Source organism: Poromitra crassiceps (assembly GCF_964638095.1).
Source record: "Poromitra crassiceps genome assembly, chromosome: 9".
In the NCBI taxonomy this organism is placed as follows: Eukaryota; Metazoa; Chordata; class Actinopteri; order Beryciformes; family Melamphaidae; genus Poromitra; species Poromitra crassiceps.
Genome location: NC_139630.1, coordinates 41965710 through 41989838, shown reverse-complemented (window position 1 = coordinate 41989838; position 24129 = coordinate 41965710). Strand labels below are relative to the sequence as shown.

The window sequence follows — 24129 nt, the reverse complement described above, 5'->3', positions numbered from 1 at the left end:
TTTCTGTGATTGCTAGTGATGTTTATTGATATTCTCCATAATCTCATTATTCTCCCTTAGAGACCTGCTTATCTCTGTATTTCTGGCTTGTTGTCACTCATGCCATGTTATGTCCCAAAAGTGCTTAAAAGGATAAAGACAGCTTGTCATATTGCCACTAGATGAAAACTGTGACATCCAGCAAGAATGAACAATCGTTTAGTGTCTAAAACCCTGCTTCTGTGTGTTTGGCTCTGGAGCCTTTTCCCTGTGTTGGATCTAGAACCCTGCTTGACTATCTACCATCTGTGCTTTCATAGAAATTATCCTCATAGACATGTTTGGCTGTTGATTCCCCGATATGAATGAGTGAATTATCAATATATTATTATCAATATTGTGTTGCCAAGGTGGATTTTAGTTTAGCTGTGACAATGTAGCATGATGTACAATTCTAACATGCCCCTTAAGGCCAGTGTAAAACCCACTGTACACACAACCACACCAAAACTGTTAATTCACTTCCTGTTCCACTGCCCCTAATGTGGAGTGAAGGCTGCAGTTACTAGCTGTCTCAGCCAATCGCATCACAGACTTGGAGGAAGTAACAGGAAGTAGAGGCAGTGTCGGGTCAGGTTTACTGTTAATTGGCCTGAAGAGGGCTTAAGAAAGATTTAACGAGCTATAATGAGCTAACATGCCCTCAGAGCAGAGAGAGCCTCGGCTGGATGAAATAAACTGTCAGTTAATAAACAGTGTCAGTTAATAAACAGTGGTGAAGATGAAATCAGCAGCACCAAGCTAGTCAATTATTCAGCCTGTCAGTCTGTGCCAACTCACATGACTGTACCACACACATCACATAGGTTCACTTGCAGCAATTTGACCCCTTCTTTATGTCTTTCACATTTCACATCATCAGGAAACGTTTAGTTTCCAATGTACTAGTTTCCAAAATGCAACAATTATTAGATGATAGTTGCTACTAGAATTATTACCTCATTATCAATTTTTTCTTGTGTTAGATTAATCAATGCAGATTTCAAAGATACACAGTAAAGAGAAACACCCACAAGTGCCAGTATTTATGGATGTAACCAAACCCTGTACTTTGATGATCATGATCACTTTTCAAATTGCTATGGGCTTGTACTGCATTCATATACAACAAGTTTTGTGTATACATCTAAAATGTACATGGCATTGGCCACATAGATGTTGGTTTGCAGTTTTAATAAAGAGTCGTGCAACACCAAAAAGTAATGCTGTATCACTGATTCAGGTCTTTATTTATTATGATTATGCTTATTACTACTACTACTACTACTACTAATAGAGCAAAGGCAGTTACTGAATACAGTGCAGTGGTTGTACAAAGGATGCTATGGCAGATGATACCACTAGAGGGCATTACAGTAGATACCCAGCATAGTGCAGCACTGGAGCTTATTTGAACCACTGTCCACCTGCTTGTGTGTATGCTTTATGTTGCCATGGTTTCTGGCAAAGTAGTTATTTATTGTTAATTTCGTAGATTTCAGTTTGATGTGTCTGTTGGAGACAACTGTTATCCTCAAGTAGCCGTGGTGGTTGTTCTTATTGATGTTGTTGTTTTTGTTGGCTGTCAGCCATGCTCCACTCACTTGCTGTGATGTCACCTAGGCCTACTGTATCTTTGGATCATCCATCATGTGTCAATCAAGCAAAGTAGTCAAATGAACTTTGAAGTCTCCTGCTGTGTGACTAAACCTCTGCTCTTCTCTCTTTCTGCCGCTCTCACGTGTAGTTCCAATCACTGGTGAGTATAGACAGAGGGACCACCCAGACACCTCTATCTATCCAATGGTTCCATTGTTTGCTTTGTGGAGAATGACGCATTTTCTTAAGGCGCTGGCTTTCATACCATCTCTCTGGAGACCCGCATTTTGAAAAGATTTTTCCTAGTTTCCTTATTCCCCAAGTTGTTTTGTTTGCTTTTGTGCAGGCAAATGTACTTAGCCAAATTCATGTTGTTTCTAAGCTACTAATCAATAGCCCTTTTTAGACAGAGATCCCGCAATATTGCCAGAAAGAAGGCACGCAAATAAGTCATTCATTGAGTTAATTTACTCAAACACATTCCAACACATTCCGGTAAGTTTCAGGGCCTTGGCTCGGGGAGCCTTTGCCAGCATGATTTATCAGAACGGATCAGCTGTCCCTCCACAGCAATTTTGGGGCCCATTTTAATCTTCTTTCAACTCAATTTTGGGTCCCAACCTGGACAAGGAAAGATAGTGCTTTCAGGGGATACAGAATGAGGTCATACGTCCATGAATAAACAAATAAATGAAATATGACAGAAATGACTGAGCAGTATTTTGCACCTGTCTTCCAGATGAGAACCACAGTGCCTCTGCAGCGGAGAACAGTCGGCTCCTGGACGTTCCTCGGTATCACTGTGAAGGAACGGAGTCTCCGTACCAGACAGGGCAGCTGCACCCTGCTATCAGAGTGGCTGACCTCCTGCAACACATCAACTTAATGAAAACCTCTGACAGCTATGGCTTCAAGGAGGAGTATGAAGTAAGGTTTTTATTACTATACTATACTATTATTACTTGCAGTAGAGGCAGTGACAGTAGTGTTAGTAGTCTTATTGTGATAACAGTAGCAGCAGCAGATGTATTACAATAATAGGGGTAATGTAGTTATTGGTAATAGTAGTGTATTAAATATTTGTCACCTGTGACCTGAGAGGACAACTATGCCCTGATACTGCAGTAGCTGATTTAGCGCAGCACATTAATCTAATGTGATTTTTCTATAATTATCTTTATTTTTACATTACAATACAATACAATACAATGCAATGCATTTGGACAGTGATGCTTGGTTTGCCTCTACGTTCAAATGACACAATGAGGTAGTTTGTGCCTTATCGACTAAACAGTCAAAGAATTGCAACTTTTTTTATGTCTATTGCTCTCCCTGATTGTGCAATCACTTTATAAACTGTGGTTTCGCCCCCACTCATGTCCCCATGGAGTTCAGTAGGAAAACTAGTAGGGCAAAGCAATAATTTAATCTATTTTAAAAGTTAATTTTAAACTCAGGACAGGACGATGTGTAATTCTTCCCGTTATTATTTTTTCGTCTGTTGTTGGTATTACAGAGTTTCTTTGAAGGCCAGTCGGCCACCTGGGACGTGGCAAAGAAGGAGCAGAACCGCACCAAGAACCGCTATGGGAACATCATAGCATGTAAGAACTCTACAACCCCGAAACTGTACACTAGAACCTATACTAGAACACTAAAGCATCACACCAGTATCATGGCATGAAACAAGCTTTGGGACTTTGAGCTTCTAAAAACATTTACCCGTAAATATTTACCCCTCCATAGACAAGATTTCAAGAGTAGAGATTTTTCACTCCAGAGAACCATGGAATAACTAAACCTGAACACATAAAGATTGAAGGATGTGGTTTTTATCCTGAAAAGAGTGTTTTGTGTGTCTGTTTATTTGTCAAATTTGATTAGACAATAAGGTGAACAATGGTCAACCTGTTACTATGCAGTTCATTCATCATTTTAAGGGACACACGCACACGCACACACACACGCACACGCGCACACACACACACACACACACACACACACACACACACACACACTTTAGCCATTTGAGACGGAGCCTATAGTATACTATAGGAGAGAGAGAGGGACGGGGAGACATGCCATTTACAACCTTAACACGAATCATGTCTGTCTCTCTTCCCCACCCGCCCCCCCCCCCCTCTCTCCCCCCCCCCCTCTCCCCTCCCCCCCCTCTCTCCTCCCCCATTGTGTTCCTGTCTCTTTCTTTAGATGACCATTCGAGGGTTATTCTCCAGCCCATTGAAGATGACCCCTCCTCTGACTACATCAACGCCAACTACATCGATGTAAGTGGAAACGCATCGAACGCTACTATTGGCTCCCAACGAAACCAACGAAACCACACCCCCTCGCTCGTATGTCAGGCCAGCCTCTATACCTTTATCGCGTCAACCAGTCATTCATCTTATCATTTTGTGCATCCAGCCATCGCCAAAACACACCATGCACACATGTTTCAGCCATCTTCCTCCCCACTCTATCCTTCCCTCCACCCTCCACTCACCTGTTATAAATCTACTAATTTGTGCAACTTTACTTTACATTTGAAGTATTTAGACAATGCCCTTTCAAAGTGAGATAGTAGTAATAGTAGTTGTTGGGCATCAACATTTGTAACCATTCCTCCATTTCTTCTACTGTATATACCATCCATACCTTTAGCTGTCTATCCATCCACCTCTTGGTTCATTCACCTGTCAATTACTTCCTACAATCCCAAATATCATCTATCCATCCTAACTCCATCCCTATCATCAACCAACTCCATCCCTATCATCTATCATCTATCATCTATCATCCATCTTTTGCCATTTCCACTTCTCCAGTCTCACCTTTACAACAATTCACTGCATGTTTTAAATCATCATGCTACTTTTAGCACGCCTTGCTGTGTTACCATCAACTGCCATTCAAGCTGTTATATGCATGCTACCACTTACATCATCCTAGAACTAGGATGGATAGAGAGGACCCATGCTGGTGTATCAAGCTAGTTTCCATCGGAAATGTCCTTTCTATTCATTCTAACTCTAAGTTCCAGACCATGTTTTTTTTCTGCATGCCCTATTAAAACTCCCATTATGTCAACGCACTTTTCTTTTTTCTGATTGACACTCACTGACATTATTGTGCTTTCTTTCTTTCTTCTTTCTTCCACTCGTTCTTTCTGCCTGTGGCTTGGGCTGTAGATTTGGCTGTACAGGGATGTAAGTATCACTGTGGATTCATTCCCTCAACCATACGCCTGTTCATCTATAGATCTACCCATGATCTACCCATACGTTTGTTCATCTATAGATCTACACATGATCTACCCATACATCTGTTCATCTATAGATCTACCCATAGATCCATCCTCCGGCCGCATTCAGACAGGATTAGGAGCTGCGCCGATTAGCGGAGGGTTGTGCGGAGGTCACCACAGTACATGGCCCTGATGTCATGTTATGAAGCCATGCTGATTGTAGCACAAGTAAAAATACTAACCAGAAATCCCAACTTGAAGAGCGATACAACGCTAAGCGACTGCACAGCCATTAACGTCTTTGTATTCCCTCATGGCAGGGTTGTACAACTCTGGAAAAGGTCATTACGGCGGCAATCAGTCTCTCTTCCATCTTTACAGTTGGTCGGTAAATAGCGGAATGCTACAATGCTGCATGCTAAACAAGGTTCTTCTTCCCGTGGGCGTCTCCCGGTCTGAGCTCCGGCTACGTCATTGGCCACTGCAGCGTGATGGCGGGTTGCGTTTCTGCAAAATTGTATCCTGTTTAGACCTTTCGTCGTAGGACCGCTGCATTTTTTTTTCATTCCGTGCAGCACCCACCACCGCAGTCTAAACGCACTACCCCCATTCAAATGAATGCGAGTACTGGCGTTTTGCCGCAGCACCTGATCCTGTGTGAATGCAGCGTTATATGCATCCACCTGTCTGGATGAGTCACTCCATCTCTCCCTCCTTCCATCTCACTCTACCTGCATATAGAACCATGCTGCCTCTTTTCAGCATGCTGCTATCAAGAAACAGCTCTAAGTTGTTGAGGTGACAGGCAACAATAGTTCTGTCATCCAGTAAGCAATGAGATTCAATATGTGACCTACATTGTAGTTATTTCTAAATACAGATGGGCACTGCCATATCTAATGCTCTATCATAATCTCATTTTGTGAGTTGAACGCAATCTAATAGATTTGTTTTTAACAATTGACAGTGGACAAGGATATATTTTCTTTCTTTATTGTATACCTTTAATTGTAACAATTCACAAAGCAACACATGCATTTTCATTGCATATTGAGTTGGTGGGGTTGTTGGTTCATGGTGCTGTATTGTCTTTCAGGGCTACCAGAGACCAAGTCACTACATCGCTACTCAGGGTAAGATACTGGACACAGTGTCATACACATGATAAAATACAAACTCTGTATATAAATACTGTCACACAGGAGATATTTCTACACACACTACAAGGTACAAGACACACGCATACAACACACAATTGAATTGTGTGTGTGTGTGTGTGTGTGTGTGTGTGTGTGTGTGTGTGTGTGTGTGTGTGTGCGTGTGTAGGTCCAGTTCATGAGACGGTCTATGACTTCTGGAGGATGGTGTGGCAGGAACAGTCAGCATGCATTGTCATGGTAACCAATCTGGTGGAGGTTGGAAGGGTATGTTTTTCTTTTCCTCTAGTCTATGCTGTGCTGTGCGATGCAGCACTGTGCAGCGCTGTGCTGTGCTGCTATCCAAGACTCTATTCCCAACACTTAACTTTGTTAATTTAAATTGATCATGATAAGTTGGTACTTGCTGAAGCAAGCAGTTGGATAGCCAGATGGCAAATTTGTGAATGTCAGTGAAAATACATATTTAACAATATTCTTTAGTTAGCAAGTCAGTATGTTAATATATTCTTCAGTGTGTTGTTTGTGTTGGATATTTAAATTTGAAAAATATCAAAGATTTGAGATAAATTGGTGTTTATGGAGGAAAAAGTGGAACATCTGGTCAGTACACAGCATATATTATGCATCATATTACGGTATATTCTTTTTTTGTTACTGTAGGTAATGTGCTGCAATACTGGCTGCTTGATGCAGGTGTTTGGAGGTTTTTATGATATTACAATCATAACATTTGATTTAATTATACTTGTTACATTTTATTTTTGACAGGTAAAGTGTTATAAGTACTGGCCAGATGATGCAGAGGTGTATGGAGATTTCAAGGTGACCTTTGTGGAGGTGGAACCTCTGGCTGAATACGTGGTTCGGACGTTTACTTTGGAGAGGGTGAGCGAGCCTTTTTGTTTTTCTTTGTATCTGTATTGCACTGCACAAGCAGTAAGCAGTTGTAATACCTGAATGAATGGGCTTCTCTGCATATATATATTAGCATTACCGTATATTATATATTATATTATATTATTATTATATTATTATATATATTTATATAGTGTCAATTTGACAAGGTTCATTAAGGATCTTGTGTCTTTTTAATCAGCGTGGTTTCAATGAGCTGCGGGAGGTCAAGCAGTTCCACTTCACCGGCTGGCCTGACCACGGAGTTCCGTATCATGCTACGGGACTACTTTCCTTCATCCGTAGAGTCAAAATCTCCAATCCACCCTCTGCTGGGCCGATTGTGGTTCACTGCAGGTATATACAACCTACATACTGTACTCTATTCCACAAATGATTAACACAGACATAATAAATATACATACGTACGTATACATACATACATACACACACACACACACACACACACACACACACACACACACACACACACACACACACACACACACACACCTCAAGCAAACCTCAAGCCTGCCTACTGCTGGACCTACTCAATTTGAACTCATTACCAACATCATCAGCATTTTCAGTAGAATCCTCTCTCTCTGTCTCTCTTTCTCTTTCATTCAATTCAGCTCATTTCACTCCCAAGCATTCTGTCTTGGCATGACTGGAAAGAAACCTATTTTGCCAATGCAATGTAGAGTAGTATCAGTGTATGTAATATTAGACACATGGACAAATGATTAGTGGTAATGAAGTGAAATGAAAGCATCTCTCTCCCTCTCCCTGCAGTGCTGGAGCAGGACGTACGGGCTGCTTCATAGTGATTGACATCATGCTGGACATGGCGGAGAGAGAAGGGGTCGTGGACATCTATAACTGTGTGAAGGCTCTACGCTCCAGGAGGATCAACATGGTACAGACTGAGGTGACTACATTACCCATCATCCATTGACATCAACATCACATAACACACACACACACACACACACACACACACTCACACTCACACTCACACTCACACTCACACTCACACACACACACACACACACACACTCACACTCACACTCACACTCACACTCACACTCACACTCACACTAACACTAACCATTCACTGGCAAATCCAACCATAGTCTTGGTAAAGACTAAGGCCTTGGCCACACTGATCCGTGGTGTCTGTCCGTGTGCGTTAATTTCTCTGTTCACTTCCATTCATTTTCAATGACAGCTGTCCGACTGTCCGTGGAGCATTCAGAAGCGTACGTATCCAGAAAATTTGCATACGTTTTGATGGACAGAAAGTTGAAGAGGGATGAACCTTTTCAAGATTCAAGATTCAAGATTTTTATTGTCACTCCATGGTACAAGTATCACGTGTGAAATTCTTGTGCTGTGGACTCCGTTTACAACATAGTACAAATATAACAGGGCATATGAGTGCAAAAACAACGAGAGACACAACAAGCAATAAGGCAGTATAGTGATAAGACAAGTCAGAGACAGTGGCATATTCACTGCACATAGGTGCACATGTCATGTGCATACTTTAGACGTGCTTAAACATTTTAAATTTGACGTATTTGACATACAGGTGCAAATAGCATATACCTTATTAAACATACAATTAAACATTAGACATACGTAATGGTAGCAGCTACAGTACGGTACAGTACGGCTACTACACTATTTGTGTATGTTAAGGAGTCTCGTGGCCTGCGGGAAGAAACTGTTCCTCAAGCGATTTGTGCGTGCTTTTGGAACCCTGTATCTCCTCCCTGAGGGTAACAGGGAGAACATTTTCTGGATGGACGTATCGGATGGTCGGATAATCACTGTCCGTTTAGCCAATCAGAGTTGAGGTCTCGAGAGGAGGCGTTCCGAGATTTGTTTCAACTTTTCAAAGAAGATGGCGGCCGAGGCGGTGAAGGAGGCTATAATTAATGCTGTGTACACCATCCCGCTGTTGTACAACGTGATAGTCAGTGTCACCGTCTGATTTCACCATCTAATCTGGTCATTCGGTGGCATTTTATTGCCACATAAGTAACGTAGCGCACAGAGCTAACAGCTAGCTGACGCCAGCTTTCTTCTTCTCTCGGTTTATAGGCGGGTCGCTGACACCTTCAAGGTGCTTACCGCCACCTGCTGTACAAGTAGGTTACTTGTACATGCAACGGACATAAATCTATCCGTCTATCCATTCTGTCCATTTTATGACGGATCAGTGTGGCCAAGGCCTAAGGTATCTGCCATTCATCCATTCATTGCATGAATCAAACATTCACCAACCCTAACCGCACACAAAAACTTGTTAAGCATAAGCCTAAAACCAGTCATCAACTGAGGTGAATCTACCATCCATTCATTAAAACATCCCACTACCACAGAAACACACTAAAGAGAAAATGTAATGTTAACGTTACTCTTTCTACCATTTTCTTTTTTTATGCAGGTTCAGATCCATAGCATACGACCTGCCATAAATGTAGTGACTTACAGACACCAAAATGTTCCAGGGATTGAGGATGGCTATAACCATTCACCACAGAGAGAGAGGCAGCTAGCTGCTAGCATCTGTTGAAACAAAATCATTACTGAATCATTAAGATAGACGACAACATTTTGATGTTTTTGGCTAGTTAGTTGGCTAGTTTTTGTTCACACTGTTAGTTTGTTAGCAGAAGTGACTGTATTCCTTACTTAAAGTCTTTGCACACAGAGTCCGTTTTTTCGTCCGAAATTGACGCACGAAAAAAAGAAAGAATACAACCTCATTTGTGTCAATCATCATTGACACACCGAGTCCGACAATTACCTCCGTCATTTAAGTTTTCGGACGAGGTTTGATTTTCTTTTTTCGCATCAGTCAATAGCGTTTTGCGAGCTGGGTGTGTTTGTCTGTGTTTTCAGATGACGGATTAAGAAAACGCATACGAAGAACAAGCAAACTGTGTGTGCAAAGACCTTTAGTGAGACCAATGGCTAGCAGCCTTGCAACTATTCGCCGTGTGATGCTAGAAATGAGCACACAATGTTTCTAGTATTTAAAATAATTGCAGATGTCTATTGAATAAATAATTAAAAATATCCAATTATTTTATTCTATATTAGTTCAAATAATAAAACCAAAATTCCAAGTGACTTCCTTTCCATACACATTTATATTTTCTTACATATGCAAACGCAGTCACACAGCATCACCCATTTTCATTGTCATTATTCTCATTGGAGAATAAAACATTCACATCCAGCCGTTCACACCAAGGCAGCCTTCAACTGACTTTCTATTCTAAATGTCAATTGAAGCTGCAACTCATTTGCTTTAATGGAGCGTTCTAGAAACTCCAAGAAATTCCATTTGTACAGATTGAATTGGAAGTCAATTAAATCACGCCTTGAAGCATGCACACCGCCGCCATCTCCCATCAGCCATCTCTCCCCGCATGCATTGGTATTCTAATATCTGTGTGATATGTATGGGGAGGTTTGTGTTTAGCAGTGTGTCTGTATGGGAGGTGTGTGTGTGTGTGCGTGGTGTATGTGTGTATGATAATATGTACGTACATCTTTAAATTGTGTTTTTAGGAGCAATACATCTTCATCCATGACGCCATACTAGAGGCCTGTCTGTGTGGAGAAACAGCCATCCCAGTCTGTGAGTTCAAAGCTGCGTTCTATGAACTGATCCGCATCGACTCCCAGACCAACTCGTCACACTTGAAGGATGAGTTCCAGGTAAGACCTAACCCTAACTGGGCGTTCACACCAAGGCCATATGTAATGCAAAAGCTTGTTCCATCTATCAGGAGCATAAAAGGTGAAAGCGGTCTTTCCTGCCTCAGTATTCACACGATGTGAAGGTTCACAAACCAGAATACTAATCTACTTGACAGGAGAAGTGATTTGTGTAATTTACCAGCATCTGGTGAAAAACATCCTTCAGCTTTGAGTGACTGTCAGGAGTCCGTGTGTAGCGCTTTGAGTAGGGTTGCCAACATTCCATCCCAGCAATACGGGACTGTCGGACCAACCCCTAACTATTTTTTTTTTTTTACATTCAACTCTAAAAAATGTCTTATGTTATTCCCTTTACAGTGTTTATTTTCTGTTGTCATTACTAGCTGTTATTGCCATTTCCCTTGATAGAGAAACATTTCACATAATATTGAAAGGTTTGAAAATGCGTGATTTGAATCTGGTCTTTCAAATGTGACTTTGAAAATAATCACACACCAAAGAAGATGGCATAACTGCTGTAAATTGTAGTGCACATACATGTACAGACAGATTTGATAAGATAATACTTTGGGTGTGTTATTATGTGGTCCATGGACAAAAATGAGTTTATCACGCCCGCATCGCCATCTCCATCTCTTTCATGCTCACGTTGTGTGCACATTTTTCCACATGAGTGATTGCTGCCAGAGAATATAGCCGCGCCCACCTGAGAGTCACACACACACACACACACACACACACACACACACACGCACACACTCTGTGCTCTCGTGTGCTGTGGCACGCCGGCACCCCTAGGGTCCTAGCGCCCTTCGTGTTATCTCATACAGCACACAAACACACAGGCAAGCAGACAGACAGGTCACAATATATATGCCTCTTCCCTTAAACCCGGGACAAGTGGCGTCCCGTACGGGACACGTCTCTTTTGACCCAAATACGGGATGTCCCGGCTAATACGGGACTGTTGGCAACCCTAGCTTTGAGGCACCAGGCTTGAGCCATTTTATGGAGCCTTTTCCTGGAGGGAGATTGTTGGTTTTCTCTGCTTGCTGGTTTTGGTAGTCTTTGCTTCTGGGCCAGATGGTCATGAGCGCCATTTATCACATAACGGTGAAAACACGGATTGACGTGATATCACATCAATTGTGGGGAAATGTTAACATTTGTGGGCTAGAAAGGTCTGCAGACATACTGTAGGCACTACGCAGCCATGTTGCCTGCTCAGAATTGTCTCCTCTCCATGAAGATTGATTGACAGCTGTCATGTCATGATATGATTGGTTAGAATGGGGTAGACATTTGAGAGTACTACAGTACCTGACTACCTGAAACTGTAGATGTCTTATAAATGAACTCTTGATAGCCTAAATGAACTTTTCATGTGAAAAAATGTGAAAAACTAAAGAAATTCGATTTTTGTGTGTGCATACATTGTTAAATGGGTGCACTGTATGACCAGGGATGTGATCTGAAATAGAAAAAAGTCATTTTTCATATCAGCTTGACTTTAAGTCTCAAACACTGTTGCAGACCCTAACCTTGAAGGGAAGGTGGAGGATTTTAGGAGCTTAATAATTGCATACCATTAGCTGCAAGCTAACATCTTATCTCTCTCTCTCTCTGTCTCTCTCTCCAGACATTAAACTCAGTGACTCCCCAGCCTCAGCCAGAAGACTGCAGCATCGCATTGTTGCCTAGAAACGAGGAGAAGAGCCGCTTCATGGATGGCCTTCCTCCTGACAGATGCCTGCCATTCCTCATTACAATAGATGGAGAAAGTAGCAACTACATCAATGCTGCTCTAATGGATGTAAGTTTATAACATACAAAAATCTTCAACACAAACTAGTAAGGCTAGTTTGGGACAACTCACATTGTGTGTTGTTTTCTGACCAGTAGCCTACATGTGCTAATAGACTTGCAAACTAGCAGACATGTCTGCGTTGTGTAAAAAAGTACAAAATTAATGTACATGTCTGTCGTCCCAAACTGAAATCACCCATTTGTTGAAATACATTCTTTTAACAGGCTACACACAATTGTAGACGCAGAGATACACATACATATATCATGTACACATTTACACAGGCAACACACACACACACACACACACACACAAACACGCACGCACACACACACACACACACACACACACACACACACACACACACACACACACACACACACACACACACACACACACACACACACACACAGACTCCCCTCCCTGTTTGTGTGATGCTGTGTTTGTGGTTTTAGCAGCAGAAGGCTAGAGACAAATCCAGGTTCTGAAAAGACCACTGGCTTCTCTGGCCACCAACCAATCCCTAAACAGCTCACTGGAAATTAACCAATCCCTGAAATGCTGTTTGACCAACAACCAATCCCGTACAGCCTCATTTTTTCAGGACATTGCCTCATCATGTTGCCCATGTGCTATCACTTGAACAGCAAAGTTATTTAATAGGTCGAAGCTAAGATAGCAATACCTGATCATCACTTTGTCAACATTGCAACATAGTGTTTTGTAGCAGTTCTGTTTTAAGAGATAGTATACGGTGGAGAGGGAAGACAGATGGGAAGGGGAGGGCTGTAAACATATGTAAACAAAAACAAATGTTACACTAAATCCACAGATCGTCCCTAGTCCATTGAACCAACAGCTCATCCCAGAACTGCTGGGTTTATTAAGGATATAAGTCACAATTTCAGTGAAATAGAAGTCCAAACAAAGAGTGAAGAGGGCTCGCACACTTTCAAAAAATGAGGCATACGGACGCAAAGAATCCGGCTTCAATTCACCATAGTGCAAAAAAAAAGTGACAAGTGATACATGTATAACTCACTATATCACTTATCACTTTTTTTGCACTATGGTGAATTAAAGCCGGATCTTTTGCATCCGTATGCCTCATTTTTTGAAAGTGTACGAGCCCTCTTCACTCTTTGTTTGGACTATTTACCTGGCCTCACGCACCTATGGCAATCGGTTGTAAGCCTGAGTCTTAAAGAGCGCAAACTTCCTCTGCTACTAGTGAAATAGAAGTAAAATACAAACCTGTGTGATAAAACCTGCTGAATTAAAGCCCCAATATGTAACTATTACCTTAATACAACATATACAATATGTAACTATTACCTTAATACAACATATAACTATTACCTTAATACAACAGCTTCTAAATTATTTTGATGCTACACTGACTTCTAATGGGGAGAATGGCACCAATCATTCTCACTGTGCCTGAACGCCTGTTCCTGCGCTGTCACTTTGGTGAGCAGGTCAGACCATCGAAGTTACCTGGATGTAACTCCATTTCCTGCTGCAACTCCTTCATATTAAAAGCTTTCCTCTGACAAACTAACGGGATGCTTTTATTTTGAAGAATGTATAGGAAATGCAATGTGCTTATCACTCTGAGTTAGCATAGCTTGATTAGCAGCGCTATTCTTCAATAAATTAAGTGGACACAACATTTGGGGATATTTGGAGCTATTTTTTACAGAGACTGAGTTATAAACAATGTATAGAGGAAGAGCACAAGCAGAAACAGTAAAATAAGGCTGAGTGAGTGTACAAACAGGGACGTAAGTAGCTATTAGTAGCACGCTGTAATTACCACTTGTGGCAGCAGAGGCCGCTGTTGCTGCTGCTCAGCAGTTTTCTACATGTTGGGGCTTTAAAGTCAAATGTAATTGCTTACTGTTGCCCTTCCCAACTAAGCTGTTAGAGGATAAAACTATAATAATCATGCTAAAATTGATGGAATTCAGTCCAATTTAAAGAAAAGATATACTTACTTTTGGCCTCTCTCTAACCAAGCTGTCAGAAGAGTTCCAGGTAATGAGATTTTAATTGAAATCTCCGATACTGGATTTGTTTCATGGCTTCAGTGTCTTTCTGCCATCAGGTGCATGCTTAGTACAACCATTTACACCCTAATCCCCAACCCCAACCCTGACTCTCTCATGTTAGATTTGTCTCGTGACTTAAGTGCCTCCATCACCAAACTCACGTCACACATTTAAACAAACACATATTTTCATTCAGGATGAGTTGGGTTCGCTTCATTTTCAGTTCAAAATGTCAACAAAAACTGCAAGCCTCGATTTATTTTTTCTCCATTATTTTTAACATGTTGTAACTGACAAATTATTGCTGATGTTTATTCAGTATGTAAACTTTGAACAAAGTCAACTCCCTGAATTGGCCGAACAGAAAGTTATTTGACCCCAACTCTGTAGGTTGTTCAATGTATTTGTATGTGTAAGTGTCATACATATGTGGAACCCAGGCAGCAGGTCCCATGCATGTCCCACGCCCTCACATTATAGGCCCACTGCATGATCATGTGACCACACATCACTCACATCCAGGGCTGTAGTGGGGGCTAAACGCAGGTAAACGCTACATAGCGTTTATTCACCTTGAGAAGATCGTTTATGCACTTATTATTGGGCGGGTTTTACAAGTTTGAGTCAACTCCGGGGACAGAGGAGACCAAGGACTTCACACACCAATTAGGCGATATGATTCGGCAGGGAGAAAGAGACAGAGAGAGAGACAGACAGATGGAGAGAGAGAGAGAGAGACAGACAGAGAGAGAGCGAGCAAGAGAGACAGACAGATGGAGAGAGAGAGAGAGAGAGAAACAGACAGACAGACAGAGAGCGAGCAAGAGAGACAGACAAACGGAGAGATAATGAGCGGCAGCTGAAATTGAAAGTAAAAAAGACAGGCAGGCGCAAGCAGAGGATAAAAGTGATTTCCCCCCGACACAGGCATTAAAAAGAGCCCATGTTTGCACGTCAGGTTACAATGCTCTTTTGTGTAGTAAAAAAGACAACAGTTACATCATAAAGTGTTGCAAACGCATTTCTATCTTGTGGCCATCCACAATGATATGTAGGTTATTAATCTGATCTGAAGAAACAACGTCTCACAGACATGAGAGAGAAAGAGGAATAAAAACAGGCTGTTTGTGCGGGCACATGTGGACACATTGGTGAGTTGCAATTGTTTTTATTACCTATTATGTTCATACATAGGGACACTCTAGAGCAGGGGTGGCCAAACTACGGCCCCCGGGCCAACTGCGGCCCGCTGCCTGTTTTTAAGTGGCCCGCCATGAACTTAGCAAAAACATTTTTTTTTTTTTTGCCAAAAACTTTTTCTGTTTTTCTGTTTTAAAGTTTAAAACGGAAAAAACGAAAAAATGAATTCCCCCCATTTCGTTTTTTCAATTTAAAACCATTGAAATGGGTTATACTTGAGTACCCTGACCTGGTCTATTTACTTTTAAACATTTTTAATACTGAATGAATGTTTAATACTAATGTTATGTTAAATTATCTCTGTCTTAACCTGTTGGCACAGGAAAAGAAAATTTGAAAACATACAGAAATACCCATTGTAATAGGTGAGCACATCAATAAACTATGTGTCATATATCTATTTAATACCGGTTGAATTTGAAATATTGTCTGCCCCCTGTAAAAACCATTGGCTGATATAACAACCAGGCTGCAAAACATAATTCAACTCAAAACTTTCAATAAATGAACTGAATATTGATTGTTGATTGCAATGCTTAGGCATAATTATCTGTACCCCACACTTGATTGTTGATTACCTAGGCATAAATATTTGTACCCCACCATCTTAGAAGAAGTGGTTCTACAGTATATAGAACCTTTACAGGTTCTGTGCTTGGTACAAAATGTTCTATATAGAACACACCAGTACAACAAATAAGTAGTCCACAGCAGTACACAAAATAAACAACAACAACAAAGATCACACCAGTACACAAAATAAATGATGATAATAATAAAATGATATTATATGGATATAATGTATTCAGTTTCAGTTGTTCTAGTCTCGTATACGGGCGGCTGAAGTTTATCCACCTTCTTCTATAATGGTGCGACGCGCGAGAAAGCTGCATCAGAAATGTCAGAAAACCCACTTTTTTTTTTACCACTACAGCACTGCTCACATCCCTTGCTGCATCATGTCCCACATCCTGATCATGTGACCACACATCACTCACATCGCTTGCTGCATCATATCCCACATCATGCAGTGCCCCACTCTGTTTGAGTCCCATTTGAATCCTACTGATCTTACTGCTGGATTCAAATAAGGCATTTAGAGTTCGGAGGAAATGACACCACTGAGAGAGAGTGAGTGAGTGAGTGTGTGTGTGTGTGTGTGTGTGTGTGTGTGTGTGTGTGTGTGTGTGTGTGTGTGTGTGTGTGTGTGTGTGTGTGTGCGTGTGCGTGTGCGTGTGCGTGTGTGTGTAGGAAGTGACATCATCTTTGTTTTGTGTTACCTACAGAGCTACAGGCAACCTGCAGCGTTCATTGTTACCCAGCATCCCTTGCCGAACACCGTCAAAGACTTCTGGCGTCTGGTTTACGATTACGGATGCACCAGTCTGGTGATGCTCAATGAGATTGACCTGGCTCAGGTATTTCACTCAAATAGTATAATCATGTGTTACAAATGCCTATGGTATATACAGTAGTACACACATACAGTACGCCTATATACAGTAGTACACACATATAGTATACTGTATACACAAATACACAGTTACATAGACAACCAGGCAGATACATGTCAGGAGTTTGTCTGTAATGTAAGTGGGACTAAGGTTTGACCAATATGGCTTTTTGAAGGTTGATATACATTATGCCTCCACCAGCGATAGCCAGGCCGGAGGCATTATGGATTCGGGTTGTCCGTCCGTCCGGTCTCCCCATGTTCATTAACGCGATGTCTCAGGAACGGCTTGGCGGAATTTCGACTTGGACTCAAGGATGAACTGATTAAATTTTGGTGATCAAAGGTCAAGGTCACTGTGACCTCTCGAACACCATTTTCAAGCTTGTTAACGCGATATCTCAAGACCCCCTTATTGGAATTTCTTCGAATTTGCCTCAAACGTCCACTTGGAGTCAAAGATGAACTGATTCGATTTTGGTGGTCAAAGTTCAAGGTCACTGTGACCTCACGACCGCTCGTTTCATGCTCGTTAATGCGATATCTCTGAACGCCTTGACGGAATTTAATAAAATTTGCCTCAAACCTCCACTTGGACTCAAGGATGGACTGATTAGATTTTGGTGGTTAAAGGTCAAAGTTCAAGGTCACTGCAGTCGTGTCTTGCCATACAGACTGACTCTATGTTACTGTGTTTCACTGCAGTCGTGTCTTTCCATACAGACTGACTCTATGTTACTGTGTTTCACTGCAGTCGTGTCTTTCTATCCAGACTGACTCTATGTTACTGTGTGCAGGGCTGTCCCCAGTACTGGCCAGAGGAGGGCTTGCTGCGTTATGGGCCAGTCCAGGTGGAGTGTATGTCCTGCTCGATGGACTGTGATGTCATCAGCAGGCTCTTCAGAGTCTGCAACCTCACCAGGGTCAGTGCTCTTTAATTACATCATGTTATCAGCAGGCTCTTCAGAGTCTGCAACCTCACCAGGGTCAGTGCTCTTTAATTATATCATGTCATCAGCAGGCTCTTCAGAGTCTGCAACCTCACCAGGGTCAGTGCTCTTTAATTATATCATGTTATCAGCAGGCTCTTCAGAGTCTGCAACCTCACCAGGGTCAGTGCTCTTTAATTACATCATGTTATCAGCAGGCTCTTCAGAGTCTGCAACCTCACCAGGGTCAGAGCTCTTTAATTATATCATGTTATCAGCAGGCTCTTCAGAGTCTGCAACCTCACCAGAGTCAGTGCTCTTTAATGACATCATGTTGTCATCCTTTGCTTTAGGGCTGTCTCGTACCAGTTTTTGGGCGACTTTTTGGGTGTTTTTTTGGTACGACGATGAGGACGAAAATCTGACTTCACAGATTTTCCTTTTTATTGAAACGAAAACTGCAACACAATGTGCAATAAGCACATCAAATAAATGACAGCCACAGCCCATAAAACCATTTTACTATGTAGGCCCTGCTGGCTGCATATTCAAACTGTCACAGTTTCAGTGCTGGTAACGTTACATGAGAGCTGTGAGGCACAAAACTATCACTAAGGTTAAATGTCCTTGTCTGAGAGAATAAGTAATAATAATTAATGTTGATGCATAATGAATAATGTTGGTTTACTATCTAAAAATGAATGAAAGAAAAAAAACTAAGCATTCAAGTACTGATTTGGACATCGATTAGCATGGTATCAATTGAAGCTTTGAAGCATTCAGGTCAGCCCTACATTGGTTTATGTACAGCAAACTTGCTCATGTTCAAGTGTTCACACCAAGTCTGTGTTACTGAAGTACTGTGTGTGGTCATGCAAAAATATTGGAAGTCCTCTACACAATCATATCTGTGATCAAGACAGTGCCATTGTTTAAAGCGTTTTAAAATTGTGTATTTTGTTTTCCAGCCCCAGGAAGGCTACTTGATGGTTCGTCAGTTCCAGTATCTGGGGTGGGCGGGGCATAGAGAAGTCCCCGCCTCCAAGCGTTCCTTCCTCAAATTGATCCTTCAGGTTGACCAGTGGCAACGCGAGGGCGAGGAGGGAGAGGGGAGAACCATAGTGCACTGCCTGTGAGTACACATGTACACATACACACACGCAACCGCACACACATACACACAAGTTGCAAACATACATTATCTCATCTTCTTTCTTTAGTTAAAATTGGCTAAGTGGGCGGCGGTGTCTGTGGCGATTGTGATGTCATCAGTGATGTCACTCGAGCGACTGATGTAGTATGAGCCAATGGCGCACAGTTGCACGATGGCACCTAGATGGGTGGGCGGTGTCGGTCTGTCTGTTTATTATTTTTTTAATGTAGTATTAATTGTCAATCTGGGCACATTATCTATACAGTTGCTGAATACACATGGTGTACATAGCAGAATAACTGAATATGCTCATTCGTGGTAACGTCATATTTCAACGTCAGCTCGACGACTTGGAAAAGACGTCTAAATCATCCCCTTATCGGCCATGATTTGGCCTCGTCCTGGACGTCACTGAAAGACATCGGCATGATGTCATTTTGCTTGCTGGGTTAGTTTACTCTTAGGCTGCTTTGTCGCCAGTGCTCCAATTGTCATGCCAGCAGCAACACCTCAAATAAAATATCAAATCTCTCTGTCTGTCTGTCTGTGTGTGTGTGTGTAGGAATGGGGGTGGACGTAGTGGAGTGTTCTGTGCCAGCAGCATTGTGTGTGAGATGGCCAAGAGACAGAGTGTGGTGGACGTCTTCCACGCCGTCAAGAGCTTGAGGAACAGCAAACCCAACATGGTGGATACTCCGGTGAGTGACAGTGCATTTTGCAAATCATCAGCATTCATTCATCAGTCTTTCATTTGTCCATTTAATTAACTGATATCTATATACATGTATAGCCCAGCCCTAAGCGATGGATAGATGGGAGATGAGATACTAAACCTGTCTACCGTACTTTATTCAATATAATCTTAGACTTAATTTCACTGTCATTGTATATGTAAAGTAATATGTATGTGTGCATGTGTGTGTCTACAGGAGTAGTATTTTAACTCAGAGGTTCTCAAATGTTTTTCAGCCAAGGACCCCTTAGAAAATATACCGGGGACCCCCTCATTCTGATTTGTGATTTTGGGCTAAGCTTAATTGTTTCCACGGTAACGTGCTTGACTTTTAAATTGATAGGTTAGATTAGAATGTAATCCATGAAGCATTTTAGATTTAAAGCATACAATATTTTCATTGAACTATGAAGCTTTTACAAAAAAGTTTTAATTTTTTCTCGAAACTTTTCGCAGACCCCTGGGGGTCCCCGGACCCCCATTTGAGAACCACTGTCTTAACTTCACTGTATCATCATTGTATATGTAAAGTAATGCACATGTGTGTGTCTACAGGAGCAGTATCTTAACTTCACTGTATCATTGTTCATGTAAAGTAATGTGTATGTGCATATGTAAAGTAATGTGTGTACATGTAATTAAAGTAATGTGTATCTATGTGCATGTGTGTGTGTCTACAGGAGCAGTATCGGTTCTGCTACGACCTGGCGCTGGAGTTCATTGAGTCCTCCTAAACAGAGGAGAGAGGGAGAGCCTCTCTTCACTTCCACTGTGTTTAACCCCTTGCTTTCGCTTGACGTCCCTGCGCCGGCCATTCTGTAGCATCCATTTTGCATCCCTATAGCATTGTGATCAGTTCAGTCGGGGATGCCAAGTGGAAGACGTGAAGTCAGCTCATTGTACAGTGTGTTAGTGACGTGTCCAGCAAAGGGAAACGTTTGTCCTCTCAGACTTCTAATAAGAAGCGTGATGGAGAGGAGAGGAGCGCAGTAGGAGATGTCATCTCCCTCACACTTATTGTACAGCGGGCCCCTGTGTGTTTTGGGCCCCAATCAAATGTTTCGCTTCTCGCAGCCCTCCCATGGACTCAACTCAATGCTGTTACAGCCGCAGTCCTCAACGTGCACTGTTACACGCCTCCCTTCCTCTGCACTGTTACATGCCTCCTTTCCTCTCGCAAGACACACACAACCACAGCTATCCTTTTTTTTTTGTTACTATCATGAAGTGGAAAATGTTAAAATGTTATGTGTAGGATTTTCACTAAACTGTATACAGTAAAATAAAATGTGATATCAACCACCAGTGCTATGTTCTGCAGCCCCTGATAGCTGCCTTCTATCAGCAGAATTTATTGTCTCTGCTCTCAATGCTTGGGAAGCATCACATACTGATCTACTGGAAAATGGTACCCGAAAAAGTAAAACCCCAATTCAACACGTTAGCTTTTGTATCAAGTGCAACCATGAATCATATATTAGCTTAATCATGTTTGTTCCAGGGCTGGTGGGCCCAATGCACTTTGAATTCAGCCAATTCAGGAATATAATTTTCTTGCAAATTCAGATATTGACAGACTTTGTGTATGAGGAGGCTGGATTATCCGTCCTCGGAAATGACTGAGAATGAAATCATGAGCGAGCAAATTGGCCTTTCCATTTATGCTTTGAATGGAATTGGAAGTGAATTGACCCCAGGCCTCGTTTGTTTTGACCCCAGGCCTCGTTTGTTTTGACCCCAGGCCTCGTTTGTTTTGTGCACTGATGGCCGACATGTTTTTTTATTTTTTATGTTGTAGCTGATGTTTATTCATACGCCAAAGACTTTGTGTAAATATGTCTATATGGATAAAGCACATTGTTTGTATTTATTGTTTGTTTACTTGCATTGCTTATAAGAACAATCATTCTTCATTCCATGTTGTTTACCACCAGCGTTTCTTAAACTATTTGTCGGGACACAAAACAGTTGCCGGTGGGTCCCTACAGGACAAGAGTATTTGTATGTTGTAATGAGCCTGGGTCCCAGGCTTAGAGACTACATCTGCTCAGTCTTGGTCCAGTTGTTCAGGCAGAACAAGTTTAAGAACCCCTGAAGCTGTATATTAAAAGCATTAGATGTAGTTTTTGAATATTTAGATGGAATTCAATAGTAGTATCGTTTTCACTTACAGTATGAATCTGTGATGTTACTGTGGTTTTTTTGTGTAAAGCCCATTGCTCTGCTTGTGGACAGTAGAACGTCGGTTAGCCTCAGAAAGGCCACCGGCTATTTTGGATAATGGCTCATATCCCTCTCATGGACTCATAGACTATTAAATAGTCTAGGAGTGACAATTATGGTCAATTAGGTTAGTTCGTATACCGTCAATTTTGGCATTGTTATTCTGTACGGTATGAAATTTGGCTAGGGTGTGTCTTTTGGGCTTTTGTCAAAAGATTATAGCATTCTTATTCTTGGAGGATATTTTTGTCCCTGTGTAAAAAAAAAAACACTATTACTCCTAGTACTGACAGGGAAACTGAGCTCTCTGCTTCTGTGAATGGGGGTCATAAGCAAAAACATAATTTAGCCACCTAAAAGAAGGCTCACCCTTAGAAACCATTATAAACTGAAAAAAGTGTCCTATAAATACCGTAGTCCTACATAATATAGTATTTTTTTCTTTTTTACAAAAAGCATGCATTTTATAATTGTGTGCTGCATCCTGGACTAAGGCTTCAAAATTATAGTTTTTACCAACACCCACCAGTTTGAGCCATTTTCCTGTTTGAGCCATGAGATCAAATACATGCCAATTTCCCACTAAAACCCATTATAAATAAAAACTACAACATAAAAAGTGCAATTTTTGGACTTCCACACATTTTTGCATAAAACCATGAATTCTTTGATCTTAGCCATTCATCCCTCACAGAAAGCTTCCAAAGATGTTACTGGTTTCCACTAGATGGAGCCATTTAATCATATTTGGCATAGGGATCTATTACATGAAATTCATCCCTATAGAGCTCAATAGTCATGTGACTTTTCGTGACGTTTCCCACCATGGAAGTAAGTTCCCCATTCACTTTCTCCATAGAGATTTTGAAATATAATATATATTTAAAATATATAACGAGTTTTAAGGCTGGAACCAAGCCGACCCGTGACCTACTGAATCGTGAGTGACCATGAAACATTTGGTATGAGCAAGAACAAAAAATAAATGGGTGGGGGGGGGCGGTCGAATTGAACATTCTATTCTGCCCCCGGTCACGGTTCGGCTTGGTCTATGGAGAAAATGAATGGGGAACTTGGTTCCGGGGCGGGAAACGTCACGAAAAGTCACGTGACTGTTGAGCTCTATACCAAATATCGGTAAATGGTGGAAAATTGTAAACAGTAAAAACTACAAATTTGAAGCCTTAACTCCAGGATGAATGTCTAACATCATATAATTCTTCGTTTTATTAAAAAAAAAAAACTTTTTGCAGTTTTTATGTGCATTATAATAGGATGTTTCTTTAAATTTGACACTGCACAAAAGATTTATCAAACTCAATGTTGTTGCGAATCTTTTACATAGGCTATACCACACTGTGAGAATCCCACAAAAAAATAATCACTTTACATTTTATCTAGTAGAAAATGGAAACTGAAGAAACGGTTGCATTATGTAAACTAATTGGCATTTAAAGGGTTAAAATTCTGAAAACAAATAAACATTTTGTCATCATGAGATCTGAAGTTAAGATTTAGCAAAAAAAAAAGGAGGGGGGGGTAATTTGACACCCTTATGGTAAGCATCATAGTGTGAGTCGACTTAGGAGTGCATGAGGGTTAAGGTTTGGGATAAGCTGTTTATCTGCACCCTCATGTCCCACTCACAAATATCCCTGAATCCACACACTGACTTGTGTTGCAAACAGTCTAGTGAGAGAAATGTGCAGGAGTCTGAAACAAAAACATGTATTGTGCCTACTCGTTTGAATTTCCTTGTTGATACAAGCATTTGACAGAATGCGCTCTCATGGACGATCAATGTTTTGGTTCATGGTTCATAATTATTCTTGTCTGTAATGTTTGGCTTCTTTGCTGTAATAAAGACAACTTTCATTAACACTGTTGAGTGCTTGTTGTGTCTGGCCGGGGTTGGCAATGA

General features: G+C 41.3%; 1 protein-coding gene across 2 annotated transcripts in view; it reads left to right on the top strand.

Moving 5' to 3' along the window:
- The window catches only part of ptprk (protein tyrosine phosphatase receptor type K), a 190410-nt gene extending 166662 nt beyond the window's left edge, over positions 1-23748 (top strand). The window contains exons 23-38 of one of the 2 annotated variants that reach the window (XM_083643453.1): positions 2357-2544; positions 3134-3221; positions 3829-3905; positions 4809-4826; positions 5961-5997; positions 6191-6288; positions 6793-6909; positions 7121-7275; positions 7714-7849; positions 10507-10656; positions 12299-12472; positions 17004-17135; positions 17968-18093; positions 19068-19231; positions 19815-19950; positions 20666-23748. In XM_083643453.1, the coding sequence (XP_083499579.1) occupies positions 2357-2544; positions 3134-3221; positions 3829-3905; positions 4809-4826; positions 5961-5997; positions 6191-6288; positions 6793-6909; positions 7121-7275; positions 7714-7849; positions 10507-10656; positions 12299-12472; positions 17004-17135; positions 17968-18093; positions 19068-19231; positions 19815-19950; positions 20666-20719 (1850 nt within the window). In that variant the 3' untranslated portion in view covers positions 20720-23748. The remainder of the gene's footprint in view (positions 1-2356; positions 2545-3133; positions 3222-3828; positions 3906-4808; positions 4827-5960; positions 5998-6190; positions 6289-6792; positions 6910-7120; positions 7276-7713; positions 7850-10506; positions 10657-12298; positions 12473-17003; positions 17136-17967; positions 18094-19067; positions 19232-19814; positions 19951-20665) is intronic. The other variant, XM_083643454.1, reaches the window with a different exon arrangement.
- The last annotated feature ends 381 nt before the right edge of the window (positions 23749-24129 follow it).